The sequence below is a fragment of the Melanerpes formicivorus genome, unplaced genomic scaffold, assembly GCF_026170545.1.
Source record: "Melanerpes formicivorus ecotype bairdi unplaced genomic scaffold, bMelFor1.0.p_v2 SCAF_4, whole genome shotgun sequence".
Taxonomy (NCBI): Eukaryota; Metazoa; Chordata; class Aves; order Piciformes; family Picidae; genus Melanerpes; species Melanerpes formicivorus.
In genome coordinates this window covers 12564721-12581275 of record NW_027142356.1, presented here as the reverse complement: position 1 = coordinate 12581275, position 16555 = coordinate 12564721, and the positions used below count along the sequence as shown (strand labels likewise).

At 40.6% G+C, this 16555-nt stretch overlaps 2 protein-coding genes across 3 annotated transcripts in view; one reads left to right on the top strand and one right to left on the bottom strand.

Annotated features, from left to right (window-relative positions):
* DCTD (dCMP deaminase) overlaps positions 1 to 3753 on the bottom strand; it is a 68128-nt gene extending 64375 nt beyond the window's left edge. Inside the window, exons 1-2 of one of the 2 annotated variants that reach the window (XM_068137030.1) lie at positions 3329 to 3753; positions 2013 to 2188 (exon numbers count right to left, since the gene is read on the bottom strand). The gene's annotated coding sequence lies outside the window, so the exon portion shown is untranslated. Of the gene's footprint in view, positions 1 to 2012; positions 2189 to 2878; positions 2936 to 3328 lie in introns of those variants that run through there. The other variant, XM_068137031.1, reaches the window with a different exon arrangement.
* WWC2 (WW and C2 domain containing 2) overlaps positions 3029 to 16555 on the top strand; it is a 94575-nt gene continuing 81048 nt past the window's right edge. Inside the window, exon 1 of the mRNA XM_068137019.1 lies at positions 3029 to 3422. Coding sequence (XP_067993120.1) covers positions 3292 to 3422 — 131 coding nt within the window. The 5' untranslated portion in view covers positions 3029 to 3291. The remainder of the gene's footprint in view (positions 3423 to 16555) is intronic.

Sequence of the window (16555 nt, the reverse complement as noted above, 5' to 3'; positions counted from 1 at the left end):
CTTCATATGCACCCTTCTGTGCTTTCAATAAAGCATGCTTACATCTTCTGAGCTGTGCTGTCTTACGCAATTAAGCCAAACAATCTGTGGTATGCTGTCGGCTGACAATGTCAGCACAACACGCTAGGCAGGTTATCAGTTGAGATGTAAGAAGTATACTTGAAAAACTACTTTTAGTTAGAATTTATACCATACTTTAGGCTAAAAGGAATCACTTAATGTTCTCACTGGCAGTATTAAAAGCCTGGCATTTATTTACACAAATATTGCCTGCTTTTTGCCAATCTGATTTCAAATATTGTAATTTCTAAGTAGTCCTAAACTGGCACTCTGAACTGTAGACTCTAGCTATAGGTACAAACACTATGAAATACTCAATGGAAAATGAAGGAGGAGGACAGCCTGACACCATACAACAGATTATATGTAATCTGTACATGCACAAACAAGCATATGCATAGAAATTAGAAGAGTATGTAACAATTTTAGTATAGTTATATAAAAAACCCTCCAAAAACCACCAACCAAAAAACCAACCAAACAACAAAAAGGGAACTGCAATTTCCATTTATATAAACTGAAAATACTGTTTTCTGATGAGAAGTTTTACCTTGGTAAAGATGGTTATAATATCAGATCCACATCCATGTAGATCTTACCTGACCAATAATCAAAGACGTGGTTCTGACTGTCTTGGGACTAACATAGAATAGGGCTTGGGTTTTACCTCAGGTGCCATAATTAACTTCAGGGGAAGTACCAACAAAATGAGATTAAGGGTTTGTCTTTGTATTACAGCTATCTAATCTCATGTTTTCTTCTGCTGGATTATTTGGGGAGTAGGAGTATAAGAGTGGTGCTGTATAACAGGTCTGATTTTCAGGAAAAAAAAGCTGCAGTGTTATAAAAGGTCCTTGCTAATACCAAGATAAGTAACTGTCAGCTAGTTTCAAAAAGAAAAGTATATCCTCTATAGCCTATATCAATTTACATTACACAATGTTTTATTGATAATGCAAAGTTAACTTTAAAAGGGAAAAGGAAATCCATCTTATCCTGTCCCACAACTGCCACAGGTACTTCCTCACTGTAGGATGTCACCTATAAACAGGTTTATTAAGTTGAATAGACTGTTTAAAAGAACACAAATGTAAATGGACAGCAAAAACACTTTTTTACACTGATGGAAAACAAGACTGGACTTTATAAACCAACCAGTTATTGTAACTTTATATTCTCAATGAAAATAGTCCGTCACTTCAACAGGCAATGATCCTGATTCAGGCTTTCCCTGAACTCTTGAAAATACCCAGAAGTCAGAACAACTCAGCTATTCTGCATTGCTAACTGCACTGTTAAGACTGTTAACTTACTTTTTGTATGTAATTTCACAACAGATGTGAAAATAAAATCTTCAAGCTAGTCCAGAGCTCAGTATTTTGGGGTTTTGGGAATGCATAGGAGCCATTTGCAGAGATTGTATTGCAAAATGAAATAAATAAAATAAAGGTCCTATCTCTTCCAAATTGGCAATTAACTAAATTAATCAGACCTTGCTGGTAGTTTTTTCTATTTAGGGCCAGACACAACAATGGGACTGTAAATTAGTTACTGCAATGCCTGTCAGATATGTGTCCTCTGAATACAAAAACTTGTTATGCACTGAACAAGTCCAGGACTTAATAAGTGTAAATTGCCTCAGAAAAAATAATCTGTAACATAACACTAAAGATAGCTATAATGGAGTAAATAAACAGACTTAAAAAAACAAAAACAAAAACCAAAACAGGACAGCTCTGGGTCCCAGAATTAAGTCTTGCAGGAGAATTCTGTTAAACCAGTAACTTTAAGTGAAAAAAAATGAAACATTCTTGGAAACAGGGATTAAAACTAAGGTTACTCAGGAGTCTTTAGCTGCTAAATCAGTCATATTCCCCCACAGGTGCTCTACTTCTGGTGCCAAATCTTGGGAATAAGATATACATGCAAATTAATAGAGCTCATTGAATTACCTTCTATCAGTTGAACCATGGTAACCAGCCTGCTCCTCTCTTACGGCAAATGTGAGATAAAGCAGAGTAATTCACACCTGGTTTCTATACTTGTAAACACGACTTAGCTGCCTGCTTGTTAGGCCAGAACAATTCTGGAGGCAAGCGGTGCACATGTATTCTCCACTGGTCATTCTCTTAAAAAGGAAACCCAAAACAGTAGTTACTTCCAGGGTTAAAGAAAGGTTTTGTTTTTCATTTAAATTTTTAAATTAGGTATTTTAAACGTGGTTTTTTTAAGAACCCTTAAGCCTTACTGCAGCTTTGAGAATGGTTCACAAGATTGTGAAGCAACGATAGCGGGCCCTGAATGAAAGGGAAAAGAAACTCGACACCACCGCGACATGTAGGCAGCGCCAAACCCGCCTTTTGCTGGGGCACGTTCCCCGTGCCCCCAATGCCCAGGACGCCAGTAGCCTGCGCCACCTGATGCGGGGCCAGCAACAAGTTTTCAGACAAAGGGCGGCGGCACGGGTCTGTCGGTGGGCCGGGGTGCCGCTTGCTTCGCCGGGCCGTAGCCCCTTCGCGCCTCTCCCCCCGCAGGGTGGTGGTGGCAGTGGGTCTCCTATGCTACTGCAGCTGCCCAAAAAGGCTTTGGGGATGTAGCCGGAGTGTTTCAACGCCCAGGACCTGAGGTCGCAGGGGCATCGGTGGCTTGGCGCGCGAGGCCGCTGTCCCCCCTCAGGTGGTTGTCTCCTGCTCCTACACTGCCCCAGCCCCGGCATGCCACGGATTGAGGTGCTGGGGAAAACGGGCAGTTCCCCGTTGCTACCTCTTTTTCCCCCCGTCTCCTGTTCCTGCTTTCGGCACTCCCCCGCGGGACTTACTTTGTCCCGGACCTACAGCTGGGCCTGCCCAGCCCGGCGGCGGGCAGCGCCGGCAGGGTTAACCCTGAGGAATGCAGCGGGAGGAATGTGCATGCAGATGAGATGGATGCTAATCTCATGCTAATGAGCGGCGGCCGCCCGGGGCTCAGCCGGGCTCCCCACGCCCAGACGGCAGCTGGGCTCCGCCGACAACCCTGACCCGGGCTGCCGCGGCGCGGGCAAGGTGGCAATCCAGGCATGGTGGACTGAAACTCGGCCGCAGAAAAGGGCTTTCCTGGGCTTTCGCGAGCGGCCTACTGTGTGCCCCCCAGCCTCTGCTCCCGGCCCCCTTCCCGTCCCCCTGGCTCGGGTGGGAGCTTTTCCCGCTTCCCATCTTTCTGTCCCTATGGAGCAGATAGCCCCGCCGCCCGACCATGCCTAGGAAAGCGGGGAATGGGCAGCTCCCCTTACCCGATGGCTGGGAGGAGGCGAGGGATTACGACGGCAAAGTCTTCTACATCGACCACAACACCAAGCAGACCAGCTGGATCGACCCCCGGGACAGGTGGGTACACTGGCAGGAAGGTGGCGAGGCCCAGGGCGGGAGGTGGGCTCGGAGCGGCGCTGCTGGGGCCCTCGCTGCTGGGGCAGCTCCGCCGTGAAGGGACGGGACGCTAGGCGACAGCGGGGTGGTGCGCCCGAGGGTGCCCCTCTCGGGACGGAGGAGCCGGGGAAAGGCGGGAGAAGCCCTGGTTTGCAGTGGGGCGCGTCCTACCCTCCTTCCCATCGGCTGTTCTTAAGCTTGGTGAGTAAATTGATGTTGGGGGGAAGCGAGGGAGGGGGATCTGGGGGAAACCTGCAGAATTTTTCTCAGAGGCGACGGGGGTCGCCGGTGTTGGGGGAGTTCCCGACAGGTACTGAAGTTTGCCAGTCCCTCTGAGGCGTGAGACACTGGCTCTCCCCGGACGCCGCGGAGTGGGGCCGCCTCCCTCCCGGCTGGCGGAGCGTCCCGGACGCCTGTCCCTCCCGTGTGCTTCCCCTCCGGCTCAGGGGACCGCCTGCCCCGCGCCTGGCCCGGCTGTCCGGAGAGGTCTTGGCTGCTGGCGGAGAAAGAGCTGGGACTGTAGGAGGCCTCGTGTGCTCGCTAGGCCTCAGCAAGACCAAATCCTCTCAGCCCGACGCCAGCCCCGAGTGTTTGTTGCCCTTTCCAGGTCTAAACGCTGTAAATCGGCAAACCTCCTTTGAAAGTGCTTCAGGGAGCAAGGTAACCAACAAAGGCTCCTCGCACGGAAGTCATCGGGGCAGGTCTTCAGCTGGGGAGGGATTCTGGCTCTTTGGATAGGCTTCAGTGGCTGTTCTTAATAAGATGGATGTGATAGAGGCCCGAGATACCTATTGTAAAACCTGTATTTTGTCCATAGTGGTCCTGAAAAGTAATTAAACCCCAAAACTGTGCATTATGAAAACGGCTACTGAAAACAGTGCAGTCTTAGTTACCAAAAACTTTTAAGACATTATAAATTTATGGAACAAGCTGCAGTGAATTATAAATGAAGATCCTGGTTCTCTGGTGAAATTAGAAAATGTAGTTGTGACAGAGCTCGCTGGCTGTAAGTTGCACAGGAAAAGTTTTGACAAGCGTATGCTGTATTGGGCCTACTTCTCTGTCCTGCTTGCTGTAACTGCAAATTCCTGTAGTGGCAGGAATTCTTTTGTACTTCTAAACGTGTTAAGTACCTTGTAAATGCTAGTGAGGTGGTAAGGCATATGGGACAGCGTTATTTATTATACCAGGCCTTCTCAGGTGATTATTTACTTTTTTTACCATAAGAAAAAAAAACCAGCCACCACCACCAAAAATCTTCTGCTCTTACTGTCCCTAGAAATAGTGTATTTGAAGTTGTGTTTAATTGACATCGGAGTGTACTTGCTATAATCCTGCCTCATGAGTATACTAATTTAAAATATTTTTCACATTCTGTAGTCCTGAAAAGTTCAAGAGTGTTCATATTTGGTAGTAAAATTTTAGTTTTCGTTCTCCTTAACGGAGTAGACAGCTAAATGAGTAACACACGTGTGTTTGTCATCCTATAGGGACAGGGTAAATATTGTTTCATTAATATCTTGTTTACAGATGAAAGAGAAATCAAGCCCTGAGACTCTGTAATGAGAACTTAAGGAACTACAGACCTTTCTCAGAAAGAGTGGTGTTTGAAATAATTGTTAACCTATGTCAGTCATGCAAAACAAACAGAGGGATTTTGCCCTAGGTGCTTGAGAGAATCTGGTTTAGTGTACATGGCTCACTGTGAAGCTGAATTGCCTCCAAAGATGAGTCTGAAAAGCCCATTTAATGTGTCTCTTACAGTATTTGTATTTACAATATCTGTATTTATAATTTGTATTTATACTGGTAACCTGGTTTGGAAAAGTGCAGTAAAGTCCTGTAATGAATTTATGTTCGGAAACTATATGAGATGTCATTAGGGCTTGCTCTCAGAAAAAGTGAAAAGTGATCTTCCAAGTTTATCAATGTATCTGGATTCTTGCTGTTTCTTAAATTGTCAAAACAAAGATAATGGATTCTACAGAAAGACCAAAAATGCATTTCCTTGATTGATACTTTAGTTGGTTGTGTTTTTTGTTGTTGTTGTTTTTTAAACTATTTTCTCTAATGCTAAGGTCATAAAGTTTTCTTAATCTGCTTGTCGACTATTATAGTACCAGGGCTCCTGAAATCTTTCATTGCTAAAACAAGTGTAGACTGGGTAAGTTTTTATAGACAATATTCCTTATAATGTTATTACACTGCATTCCTTGGATGATTACATGGAAGAGTCATGCTTGATGTTTTAAAATAACTTCTTTTTCCTTTTTGATTTTGAAGATACAAATGCTGAAGACTAGTGATACAAGGCATCACGCACATGCCTGTAGGTTGCCAGGTGTGTTTGAGTATGTTTTGGAATCTGTGTTACTAATTTAAAATATTCATGTCTAGAAATAAGCTGACAGTTGAAAATACAGTATTTCAAAGCTTCTTGGAAAATCCAGTGAGTGATGCTTTTCCTCACATGCATTTCTAGACTTCTGATAGAACATGTATTTGTTACTGCTTATGTGGTTAGTATGATAGCCTTGTCTACAGCTGTGGAATAAAACTGCCATTATCTTCAAGCTTGGAGCTCAGTTTTCAGTTTTGTCTACTTGATTTATCTCAGTAATCCCATTGACATTAGAGAATCTCACACTTGTAAGGGCAAGAGTGTTGTTGTAGAAGCTATTTGAATTGTTCTTCAGGGTTTTTTTTTAATGTTTTGCACAATTGAGCAGTGATTTTTTTGTTTGTTTTAATGGTTTTTTCTCTCCAAACACTTAGAGTACTGTGTTGATTTGTTTTGAAGACTGGTGGCCCAAAAGAGGGGGCACTTTAAAACATAGTGTGATAAAGGAAAACATAAAGGCAAGAATGCAGGACTTGTAGTAATGATTCCATTTGCTGAATATGTAAATATGTTACTGCTTTGTTTATGACTCCTCCAAGCTTCAGCAAATTGAGAACTTGCTAGTCTTGACAGTTTTCTAAGGGAAATGGGCCAAAATATCAATTGTATCCTACTACTACTTGACAAAGTTATAAAAAGGCAACTGTGGACTGAAGAGGATGAGCTGGATGAAAAGGTTAGAGGAATGCATAGTTTTTTTCTGAAGTTCCCTTGAAACTCATACAAGCTCCTGAGATACTGAGTTACACTGAAGTGTTCATATAGTTCTGTTTTTTCCCCTTATATACAATTAAGAGGAGTGTAGAAAAATTTGCAAAGGAAAGCTGTTTTCTGTTCTTTTTTTCTTTTCCACATTGTTCATCCCATTTTATATAGGCCTCATGTATATTATATTGTTTGATGAAACCAATAGAGTAGAATACCAAGGAAGAGTGGCATAGGAGATCGGAATCTCAGTACCTTCATGTCTTCAGCACCTGGATGTTTGTTTTTTCTCACCAGGAATCCTGGTTTCTACATGGTAACTTGTACCATGCTTCACTGCTGATTGCCACTGACTAAAAACAACCTCTTCCCACAGATTTTTGTTTTTTTAAATTAGTTTTTATTTTGTATAGCTTGCCTAAAGTGAATTCCACATCACAAATTCTGAAGCTGAGAGTGATCTTTACTTAAATGTGTATCTACACTTCTGTGGTAAGGACTGAGTTGCTATGAAAACAAAGCTATACTTTTTCTGCCCCCTTTTCACTTTGCTTTCCAGTGAGGAGGAAAACCTGTTTAAAATGTACATTTGTAATAGCTCACAGGATACTTCTCCTAGAATGTCCTAGAGTACTTGCTAATTGTATAACCATGATAGTGCTTGAGAAGCATTGGATGTGCAGAAACAAAGAACGTTGAGTTAAAAGGCTGTTGGTGAGTTTTCTTTGTGGTGATGTGGAAAGGCAATGGAATTTCCATTGCTGCTTTCATTTTTTGCGGAGATGAAAACCCAACATTTTTTATTGTGGCATCTGTAACTTGTGCAGGATTTGTCTGAATTAGAATGTTCATTAGGTTTCAGCAGGTAAATGTTGCGTGTCTTGGTGTGTTGTGGTTTTTTTTCCTCTGTAGAAAGGAAGGGCACTTTGTTCCTTACTTTTTCACTGGAACTTGCTTTCTCTTGTCCTGTGAACAGCAGAGGCTGTGAGGAGAGGAGCTGCTGAGGTTTCCTGAGCAGGGAGACTTTCATCCTGTTTTTCCTGGGCACTATTGTAGCTCAGAGAGGTGTGTCTGTGGTAGAAGGCTTTCAGTCACAGTGGAGACTCAAGTAGGAGGCGTTTAAGGTGCTGTGTTTGTAAAAGTTAAAGGTGGCAAGCAGAAAAGGGAATAGCATCAGAGATTGGAAATACATTTGGATTAATTCTTTTTTGCATGCAAGTAAGCTGTGTTTTGACAGATGAGTAACTTTTACTATACTAAGTGTCTGGTGTCTGAGGCAAGGAGAGTTATCTGAAATTGGTGACTGCAGGTCTTCAGCTAAAATACAAATAACATTCTGAAATGTTAAAACTTGTAGATGAGCAGAGTGGAACAAAATTATGCAAGATATGGAAGTATGATTCAGCTGTCTCTTGAATAATGTTAAATTTAATTGCTAGCATTACAATTTGAAGGGGATGGATCTTAATTCTAAGTGCAAGTCTCAGTATTGCTGACTTAAGGTTCAACTAGAGCAAGTCTTGATAAATCCCTTCTTTAGGCTGCTGCTTGCAATGGTAAACCATTACTGAAAGGTTCTCTTTCTCATTCTTCCTCTTGCATCTCACTTGCTTGGTAGTAACTGAGGAGAGAGTGGGGCCTTTACATTTCCCATAGTGTAGAGCTGTTAAGTGATTGCTTCAACATAGCTTTTGAAATTTTAACTTTAAGAAATAGTCACCTGCCTCTTGTGGAAAATGGGTAGAAAATTATATCATGACAATCCAAGGTGTACAATTTGTAATAATCTTCTTGTGATGTAGGACAGCGATTCTTCCTCAAGTAACTTTTTCTGCCTTGTTTCATCCTGTGGTATCATTTGCTCTTTTTTTTATCCCAGTTCCACATGTGTTTCTGACTCCTTGTCTGCTCAGGAATGTGCATATTCCCTGTGAAACTGTCTGGTATCTCATTCTGGTTCCCAGCGACAAGTTGGAAACGGCTTTTACTTAGTTGATGTATATTTATTCAAAATAAAACTTGTGATGCAAGTATTGAACTCTAAATGAGAGACCAGCTGTGTCTGAACTTCTGACACCATTTATTTATCCAGTGTGAAATTAGAATTCTAATATTACAGTGCTAATACTGTCTGATGCTATCACAGCTATATTAGAATACATACTGTTTGGAGCTGGTGTGGTTAACTAGTCTGTCATTTCCTTGGTGCTGTGTTGTTGAATTTAGCATTAGTGAAAATGGCTATGGTAACTCTGAGCGTGGTAGGTTTAGGCTATGCCTTTAAAATTTTATTACAGATTTTGAACATAAAAGTAGAAAAATACAAATAAATCACTATTGGGTATAAAAAAGGAAAACTAAAGACAAATCTAAACAATTTCATTGGAGAAAATATCTAGTATAAGACTGGCTGTACCAAAACAATTCTTTCTCTTTTCTGCTTGCTTCGCTTGGGATAGATTAACCTGCTTTCGGCTGACCTTGGCTGCATTATTTTGTTTAAGTCTAACACTTGCTTTCTCTCTGTTCCTTTCTCCCTTTTGGACAGCAGGGTGGAAGGGGCAGAGGAACAGCTTCCATGGTCTCTGACCAGGGGGTTTCTGTGTTGTTTAGGAATATCTGTAAAATATTGTAAATACTGTATATTTTGTATGTATTCATTGCATTCCACTGTAGATTGTAGCTTTGCTTGTAAATACAGCTTCTGTTTGCTTTCTAACTGAGCTGGTCTGGCAAAGTTAATGCTGGGGGGAAATCTCAACCCACCACACTGAGATAACAGTTTTATTCTTTATTTCTCTGGGAATGATAGGGCTGCAGCATATCTTTCATCTCAGGACATGTGAAGTTAACAAGTCAGGAAGTACTATGAGGTATTTGCTTATGTGTGCAAAGTATGTACTGCTGGTTGAAGCCAAGAATTGTGATCTGGTATATAAAGCAGGGCAAGTGGTCCCGACTGTTTTATCCAGACCTGTGTCTGTAGTCCTTGCCTGCTGGGGCTGTCTTGATATACAAGACTGATATTACTGTAATTGCCATGCACAATGAAAGCCTTAATGAGAAGTTGTACAGATAAAGGAAAATAGATCTTTTTTCAAATAAATGGAGCTGAGCTGTTTACTAGAGATGTTGTTCTACTACAATGTGGTTAAATGAAGGAATGCTTGAGAACTATCTTATTTTCAGAGAAGGGGAGCTGGCTTCAGTTTGAAGTAATGCCTGGGGAAAAATTTCCATTTTTACAGGTACAGGTCAGTTTGTAGATCAAATAGCACAAATTACAACCTAAGAGATCTGTACACATTGCATTAGGAGTTCCTGTTTGTCTCCAGTTGAATAACTTGTGTTCAACCTTTTGGTTAAAATTCTGTTTTGAACATGTTATCTTGGTTATTAGAACATGATATGAGAATGTCTCTACTTCCACTTACTAATGGTTGTAACACACTAGAGACAAGTTGGATTTTGTTAAGTGGGTTTTGTTTTGGTTTCCTTGCTGCTTCTTTCTTGTTAGCCTGGAAAAATGTTATAGGAATTTTAGATTTCACTATTTTTATATCACACAAAAAAATAGAATAGCATAATTTGAAAATGGGTGAACATACAGTAGTATTTTCAGAAAGGCACGGATAGAAACAGCACTAAGGTTCCACAACTGTTAAGCTGGGGCTGTGTCAATTCTTACTAAAGTGGCCTGTATGGGAAGTTGGAAAGGACTGCAGAGGGGTAACACAGCCCACTGAGTCTAAACTGTCATGGTTCTGTTTACCTGTTCCCTTCCTGCCACCAAATAGTAAACTGACTCCAGAAGATGATTTGGCTAAAATGTAATCACTTGGTTTTAGTAGTATTTTCTATCACAATCAGGTGGTGTGAGGCAGGAAGCAAGTCCAGAGCTGGGAGCAAAAGGTGAGGGTGGTACTCTGCAAAGAAAGATGCAGGTCAGTCCTAGCTGCCATGGAACTGTTGTCTCGGGTGTCTGTCTTTTGTTGGGTTTCTCCATTATTTTCTTGTGTGTCTTTGTATTCATGTGTGCTTTTCTGTGAAGCAGGAGTAGTATGCTACAGATATCTTGATCCTAAACATGTTTGCTGTCACCAAGAAATAGTTATGGTGTTACAAAATTTAAATGACTTTTTGTTCGTGACTATGAAGCTCTGGTTGAAGAGAAATTTTGTCAGCACAAAATTAGTTCTGTTTTCCAGGAATGTACTGCCATTGACCTCAGCTGCTGTGCTCACGAACAGTTAATTTCTACTGTATGTGAAAGTAGATCAGAAATTCCTTGGTGCATTTTTTTCATAATTATCATAATAATTCCTACTTATTTTAAACTCTGCTGCAAAGTATCTCAGCAGAATGATGAGAGTTTTATTGTGTGAAGTGAACTGGAGCCATTTGTCTCCATGTATCTGAGGGAGTAATCTGTATGGACAAATTGACTTGTCCCTCATTTGGAAAGAACACCTAGTGGCTGAAAAGTGGAGTGATACAGTAAATAGGTATGGTTTCTCTTTTGTGTCCCTAGTGCACTCTGTAGGCTTTTGCTTTGTGGAGCACAGGACAGTTTGGGTATTTGTATATGGCATATTTTGAGTGTTGCTGAGTATTATTGCTCTTCCCAGTGACATTTTCTGTGCAAATGCAGTAGTGATGGTGAGTTCCTACCTGATAGAAGTTAATCTCTGGCTCCCATTTTTAAAATGCTAATGAAAGGGCTTCTTGGGGGAGAGATTGTTCCCCTCTCCTTTAAATGTACTTCTAAGAGGTTAATTTGCTGTTGGATTTTTTTTTTTTTTTTTTTTTTTTTTTGGTTGGTTAAGGTTCCTGGGCTAGAAGCAGTCTGTCAGTGGTAGGAATGTATTCTGTCAACTGAAACAATCATTTGCATCTCATAGAACAAGATTAGATGCTATTCTTTGAACTTGGATACTGTTTGTACTTGAAGAAAGGCAGCTTTATCTCAGCAGCTCTGAACACATTGTATTCAAAGTAATTGTTTGCTGTCCCAAGACAATGTCTTTACATACTTTACACACATTGCTATACAATACTGTATGTTGGACCTGCTTTGTGTCTGTACTTTTCTCTCAATTCAATCAAACTTCAATCTTTATTTGAATCATGAAAAAGAAAACTATACTGGGACACCTTCGATAATACCCTGTTCATTCTGATAACCAGGCTTTTAGAATCTAGAAATACCAAATGCCTTTTACTTTTGTTATGGAGGAAAAGATACAGAATAATTTGTATTTAACTAAGTCCTGCTAGGACACTGTCTTTGTATTATCAACTTTCTTGTGTTGTCAATGAAGGAACAGTACTTTGCACACCTATTGTTCCCTTTTAAAATACTTTAAAGTGCTAAACTGTTGTCCTGTTCAGTTAAGCATACCTGATGGTCTGTGGATCAGATCTGTTAAAAATTCTTACTCTGATTCAGTAGCTGGCCCCTCATTCTTAGGAGCTTACCTCTCTGAGCTGGCAGTGTCTGACAAAGATGCGGGGATTTCTAATTATGTGGCAGATGATCTTTTGATATTCTGCAGATTGTGTACAACTACATCATGCCGTATGGCAGTAAACATGCCCAATGCACTATGAATGGTGCTTGCTGTTTAGCTATGTGGCAGGCAGATGTTTTAGTTGCTTCTTGTCAAGTAATACAGTTTGACCAAAGCACAGATGTCCCCTGACATACAGCTGGCTGGCAGTGGTTTTATTCCTTCACACTGTGGAGGAAGAATTCTGGTCACTTCTGCCTCTCACTGTCTGGGATGCTTCTGGTTGTTGAAGGACAGGGTGATTTGCTGTGTGATTCTCTAATACTTCAGAAGAGAATACATGGCCCATTTCAGCTGAAAAAGTTGGCATTTTAACCTTGCTCAATGCCTGTGGTGGATTGCAGAAAATTGTCAGGGAAAGACATGTATTTGTTCTTAGCAAGAAAAGAGTGGGATGTGTTGTTTTCCCTTTGTTTAATACTGTCAGTTTTAAAACATAGTTTAGTTGAGAAATGTGTCTCATCCTTAAGTCAGGTTTCCTTGTTTGTACTAAAAAATGTTTAAGCCTTTCTGCCTCTTCACTGCTGTTAACAAAACATCTCTATGAAAACTCTTAATTCCTGTCAGAAATAACTCTGTTAAAAATTCCAGTTGGCTAATCAACAGTTGTTTTGCATCAGAGAAAGAAATGTATTTGAGGTTTATGAACCAGGGCTGTTATTTAGCAAAACGATTGTCAGACTCATCCTGTGATTCAATTCATATTCTTCAGCTGTTCTGGCTGTGTAGAGCCTCTAGGTGAGTGCTGCTGTCCCTGACAAGTGCAGAGCGTAACTGAGGGCTGCTGAGTTTGGCTTCTGTTCCACAAAGATCCAGTGGAAGCCAATTGTCATAGAAAAAGCTTTATAGTGCCATAAGGCTGTAATAGCTGGGAGCTGAATGAGGAAGGGAGCATTTGAATGCTTTTTGCTTTTGGAGGGCAGTGGGGAAAGTGGGACATGTAATGGAATCTAACAGACTTCACTTATGTGGAATAGTCTGTTCTTACTGGTGCTCGTAAAGCTCTGTGGTGGGTTGAAGTTTCCCATCACATTAACTTAGCATGACTAACTCAGTTTCTGCTCAAAATCTGCAGCTAAATTTTAAAGGCATAGCCTAAAACTGCCACAATCTCATTTGACCTATATTTAATCTTTGGTGGTTCTGTCTGATATGTGTATGAATCAAAATTTACTTGTGAGTAAAAGTGATGTAAAACATCTACCACTCTTGTCAAATGTGTGGTGTTAGTTTGTATTACATTTTAAACCAACTTGGCTGTCTTGAGTTACACTGTGAATACTGAGCTTGGGGTATCTTTGTATGCATCATTTCTTGGTACAGTGCCAAATAATGTAATTTAATTTTAAAATAATTTTTTAAGAGATATGACAAGCATCCTTTGAGAAAATCATGAACTGCCAGAAGTTTAGGAGCTTAGTTGCTTATTTTCTTAAGAAAATGTCTGGATAGGAATGTATCAACACATGACTTCTGTTCTTAATTTGTTGCTAAAATTGTGACAGAAGTTAGGTCATGGCTCTGTCTTAAGTACATAGTTACACTTTTTGTGTACTCTTGGGGATGTATTCCTAGGTGTACCTAAGACCACTCTCCATCTAAATCTGACACCCATATTCCTGAGACCTATACAGTGTGTACTTGGCATATTCACATATTGCAAAAAAGAAAAATCAAATGCTTTGCAACTCATTCTGTCAGTGCTGTCTTAACACATCATTCCATCTTGTACAGTAATTTGTGATACATTTAGAAGTATGATCTTGCAAATGTGATTATATTTTTCTTGAGGCATTGCATGGGTTTTAATTACATTCCCAGTAGTGGCCAGTTTTCTTGTTTGCAGGATCTGACACAAATGGTATTTTGGGGTTTTGTTGCTTGAGATTTTCAGTGCAAACTGCAAAGACTTGCATGTACCCCCACATTTTAGTTTGGATGCAATTGAACCAATTCTAGTTTGGAGTGCTACGGACTTCTCTTGGAGAGATTTGCAAAATAAGCTAAAGTACAAGTTTAAGGCACAAAACTATTCAGTACTAAATTCCAGAGGGAACAGTGACAGACTGCCAAAACTGGAATTGTAATGATGTGATCTCTGAGGGCCTGGCTTGAATGTCACCCTTTTGGTCTAAATAATACTGTTCACTTTAATTTACTGGATTGGAATGTAGACCTGTAGGAAAGCCCCAGAAATTAAGGCCTTTTCTTCTATGTTTCTGTATCCTAATGTTCCTGGACAGTAGGAGTTTTGCCAAAGTTTTTCACATTTCCAGCATTCTTTTGACGTTGCCAGCGTTACTTTATGCAGGACTGTTAGGCTGAGATAGTCCTTTAGTTAGTTACACATGAAGAAGGATCATTTGGAATGGAAGTATTAAATATTTTAAAATTATTTTGCTGAACCTGTGAGTAGTAGATGGTTGTACAAAAGAGGATGCAATTCAAGGCATCGGTCTGACAGAGAGTAAAGACCTCTTTGTCACGTCGTAAGTATTGAAATGTTTGAAATAAACTGTTAACGCAGTCACAATCATTCTAGTGAACAGTGGAATGCTATGGATCTGAATAATCATCTGGGACCTCTGCAGGACAATCCTGAAACAGTGTTCAAATGACTAGAGAAATTATGGGATGCAGCAAAGCACACAAACACCATAAGCTTTTTAGTCGGGCAAGTGTGGTCAGTGGTTTGTTACTTCACTATGTGAGGTTTAATACACCGGAATTTACACAGCAAACAGATTATTTGTTCAAGTTTCTGAGCTCTGCGGGTTCTTTTTTGGTTTTCTTCTGTTAGTTATAATCTGGGTGTTCTCTTTCTATGTCTGTGCTTTGAGGGAAAGATTTCAGTGCACTGAGTTTTGAGGTTTGCTAAGGAGTTGTTAACTGGTTACACTGATGTGTTAGTTAAATTAGTGATACTATGGTTTAGCAGGTAAATTGCTTATAGCAAAACAAATTATCATGGTGATACAGATCAGGTTTTTTGATTCTTGCTGGTGTTCTGTAGCGTGTTTGGTTTTTGTCCGGTTGTTGTTCTGCCTCTCTTGCCAGTGTGGCTTACAGTAATCTAAATCAGCTGTGGCAGTGGCAGGTTGCTGATCTGCAGTCAGGACCTGGCTGGCCCATTTGCTCAGAATACATGAAAGCCACCAAAACTTAATTTTTCTAGACAAGATTTTGGCAAGAAAATAAACTGTGGGGATAAATGCTCAACAGTTAAAGGTTTTGTATTAAAAATCTCTAGAAGTCCCTGTATTTCACATTTCATGTCTTGTTGGCCAAGTTTTGCTGAAAAGCTGTAAAGCATCTCTCTGGTCGTAGCTGTGGTGCCTAACATGGCTTGCATTTTTAATTTTATTCTCAATTTGATACTTTATCTGAATGCTCTCTTTTTCCTTAGATGTGAATATCTGAAGTTGCACCGGTGATGAACACAGTAACATTCAGATACAAAAGATTTTGTGTGACCTTTGTGGTAATGTCCTGATAGGGGTGTTTTGATTACATGGAAAAACTGCAAGAACATAAGTACTTAAATTTAAGCATTAGATGATTGTATAGTTGGAATAATTTTGTAGAACAGTTAGTTTAAAGGAAGACATGTCTTCTCAGCCTTCTAGACCAATGGAGGGAATTAATCTCTCATGGGAAGTCACCTATGCAGATGCATAGGTGTAAGCAGTTCCTCTGTAAGCAGAGGAACTTGTGAAATGTGCTATGTTTCTCCCTTTAGAGGTATTCTTTGTGTTGAATTGCAAGCTCTGATTTATTGTACTACATGAAAGAATGTTTACAAACTTCTTTCCTGGGCTCTCTTTCCATGCTTTTCATGTCATATGAGTACTCTGAAGTCTAGCAAAGGTTGGACTAGCTATTTTTATATTCTTCATAAGAGATCTGGATGGACAGATAGATTTTATATTAATCTTTTCTGCAGTGGCTTCTAATGCCAGGATGAGGTTTGATCCTGACTTAAGAGTGTTCACATATAAACAGAAGTATGTGTGTCAAGTTGCACCCTGGAAACCGAGTCCCAGAGTCACCTGAACTGTATAGTCCTGAACAAAACATATTGTAGGTTTCTTTTGGCCCACCTGACCTAGAATTCAGTATTGAAAGATAGAACTGGTACTTAACCAAATTTCACTTCATTGGAGTGTCTAACAACTCAGACTGGAAGCATTTTCAAATCATACCTTTCCTAGTTGAGATAGCCCCAGAGTGCTAACTTTCTTTCTCCCTTTCTTCCCCCCTTTTCTTCCCCCCTTCCCCCCTTTTCTTCCCCCCTTCCCCCCTTTTCTTCCCCCCTTCCCCCCTTTTCTTCCCCCCTTCCCCCCTTTTCTTCCCCCCTTCCCCCCTTTTCTTCCCCCCTTCCCCCCTTTTCTTCCCCCCTTCCCCCCTTTTCTTCCCCC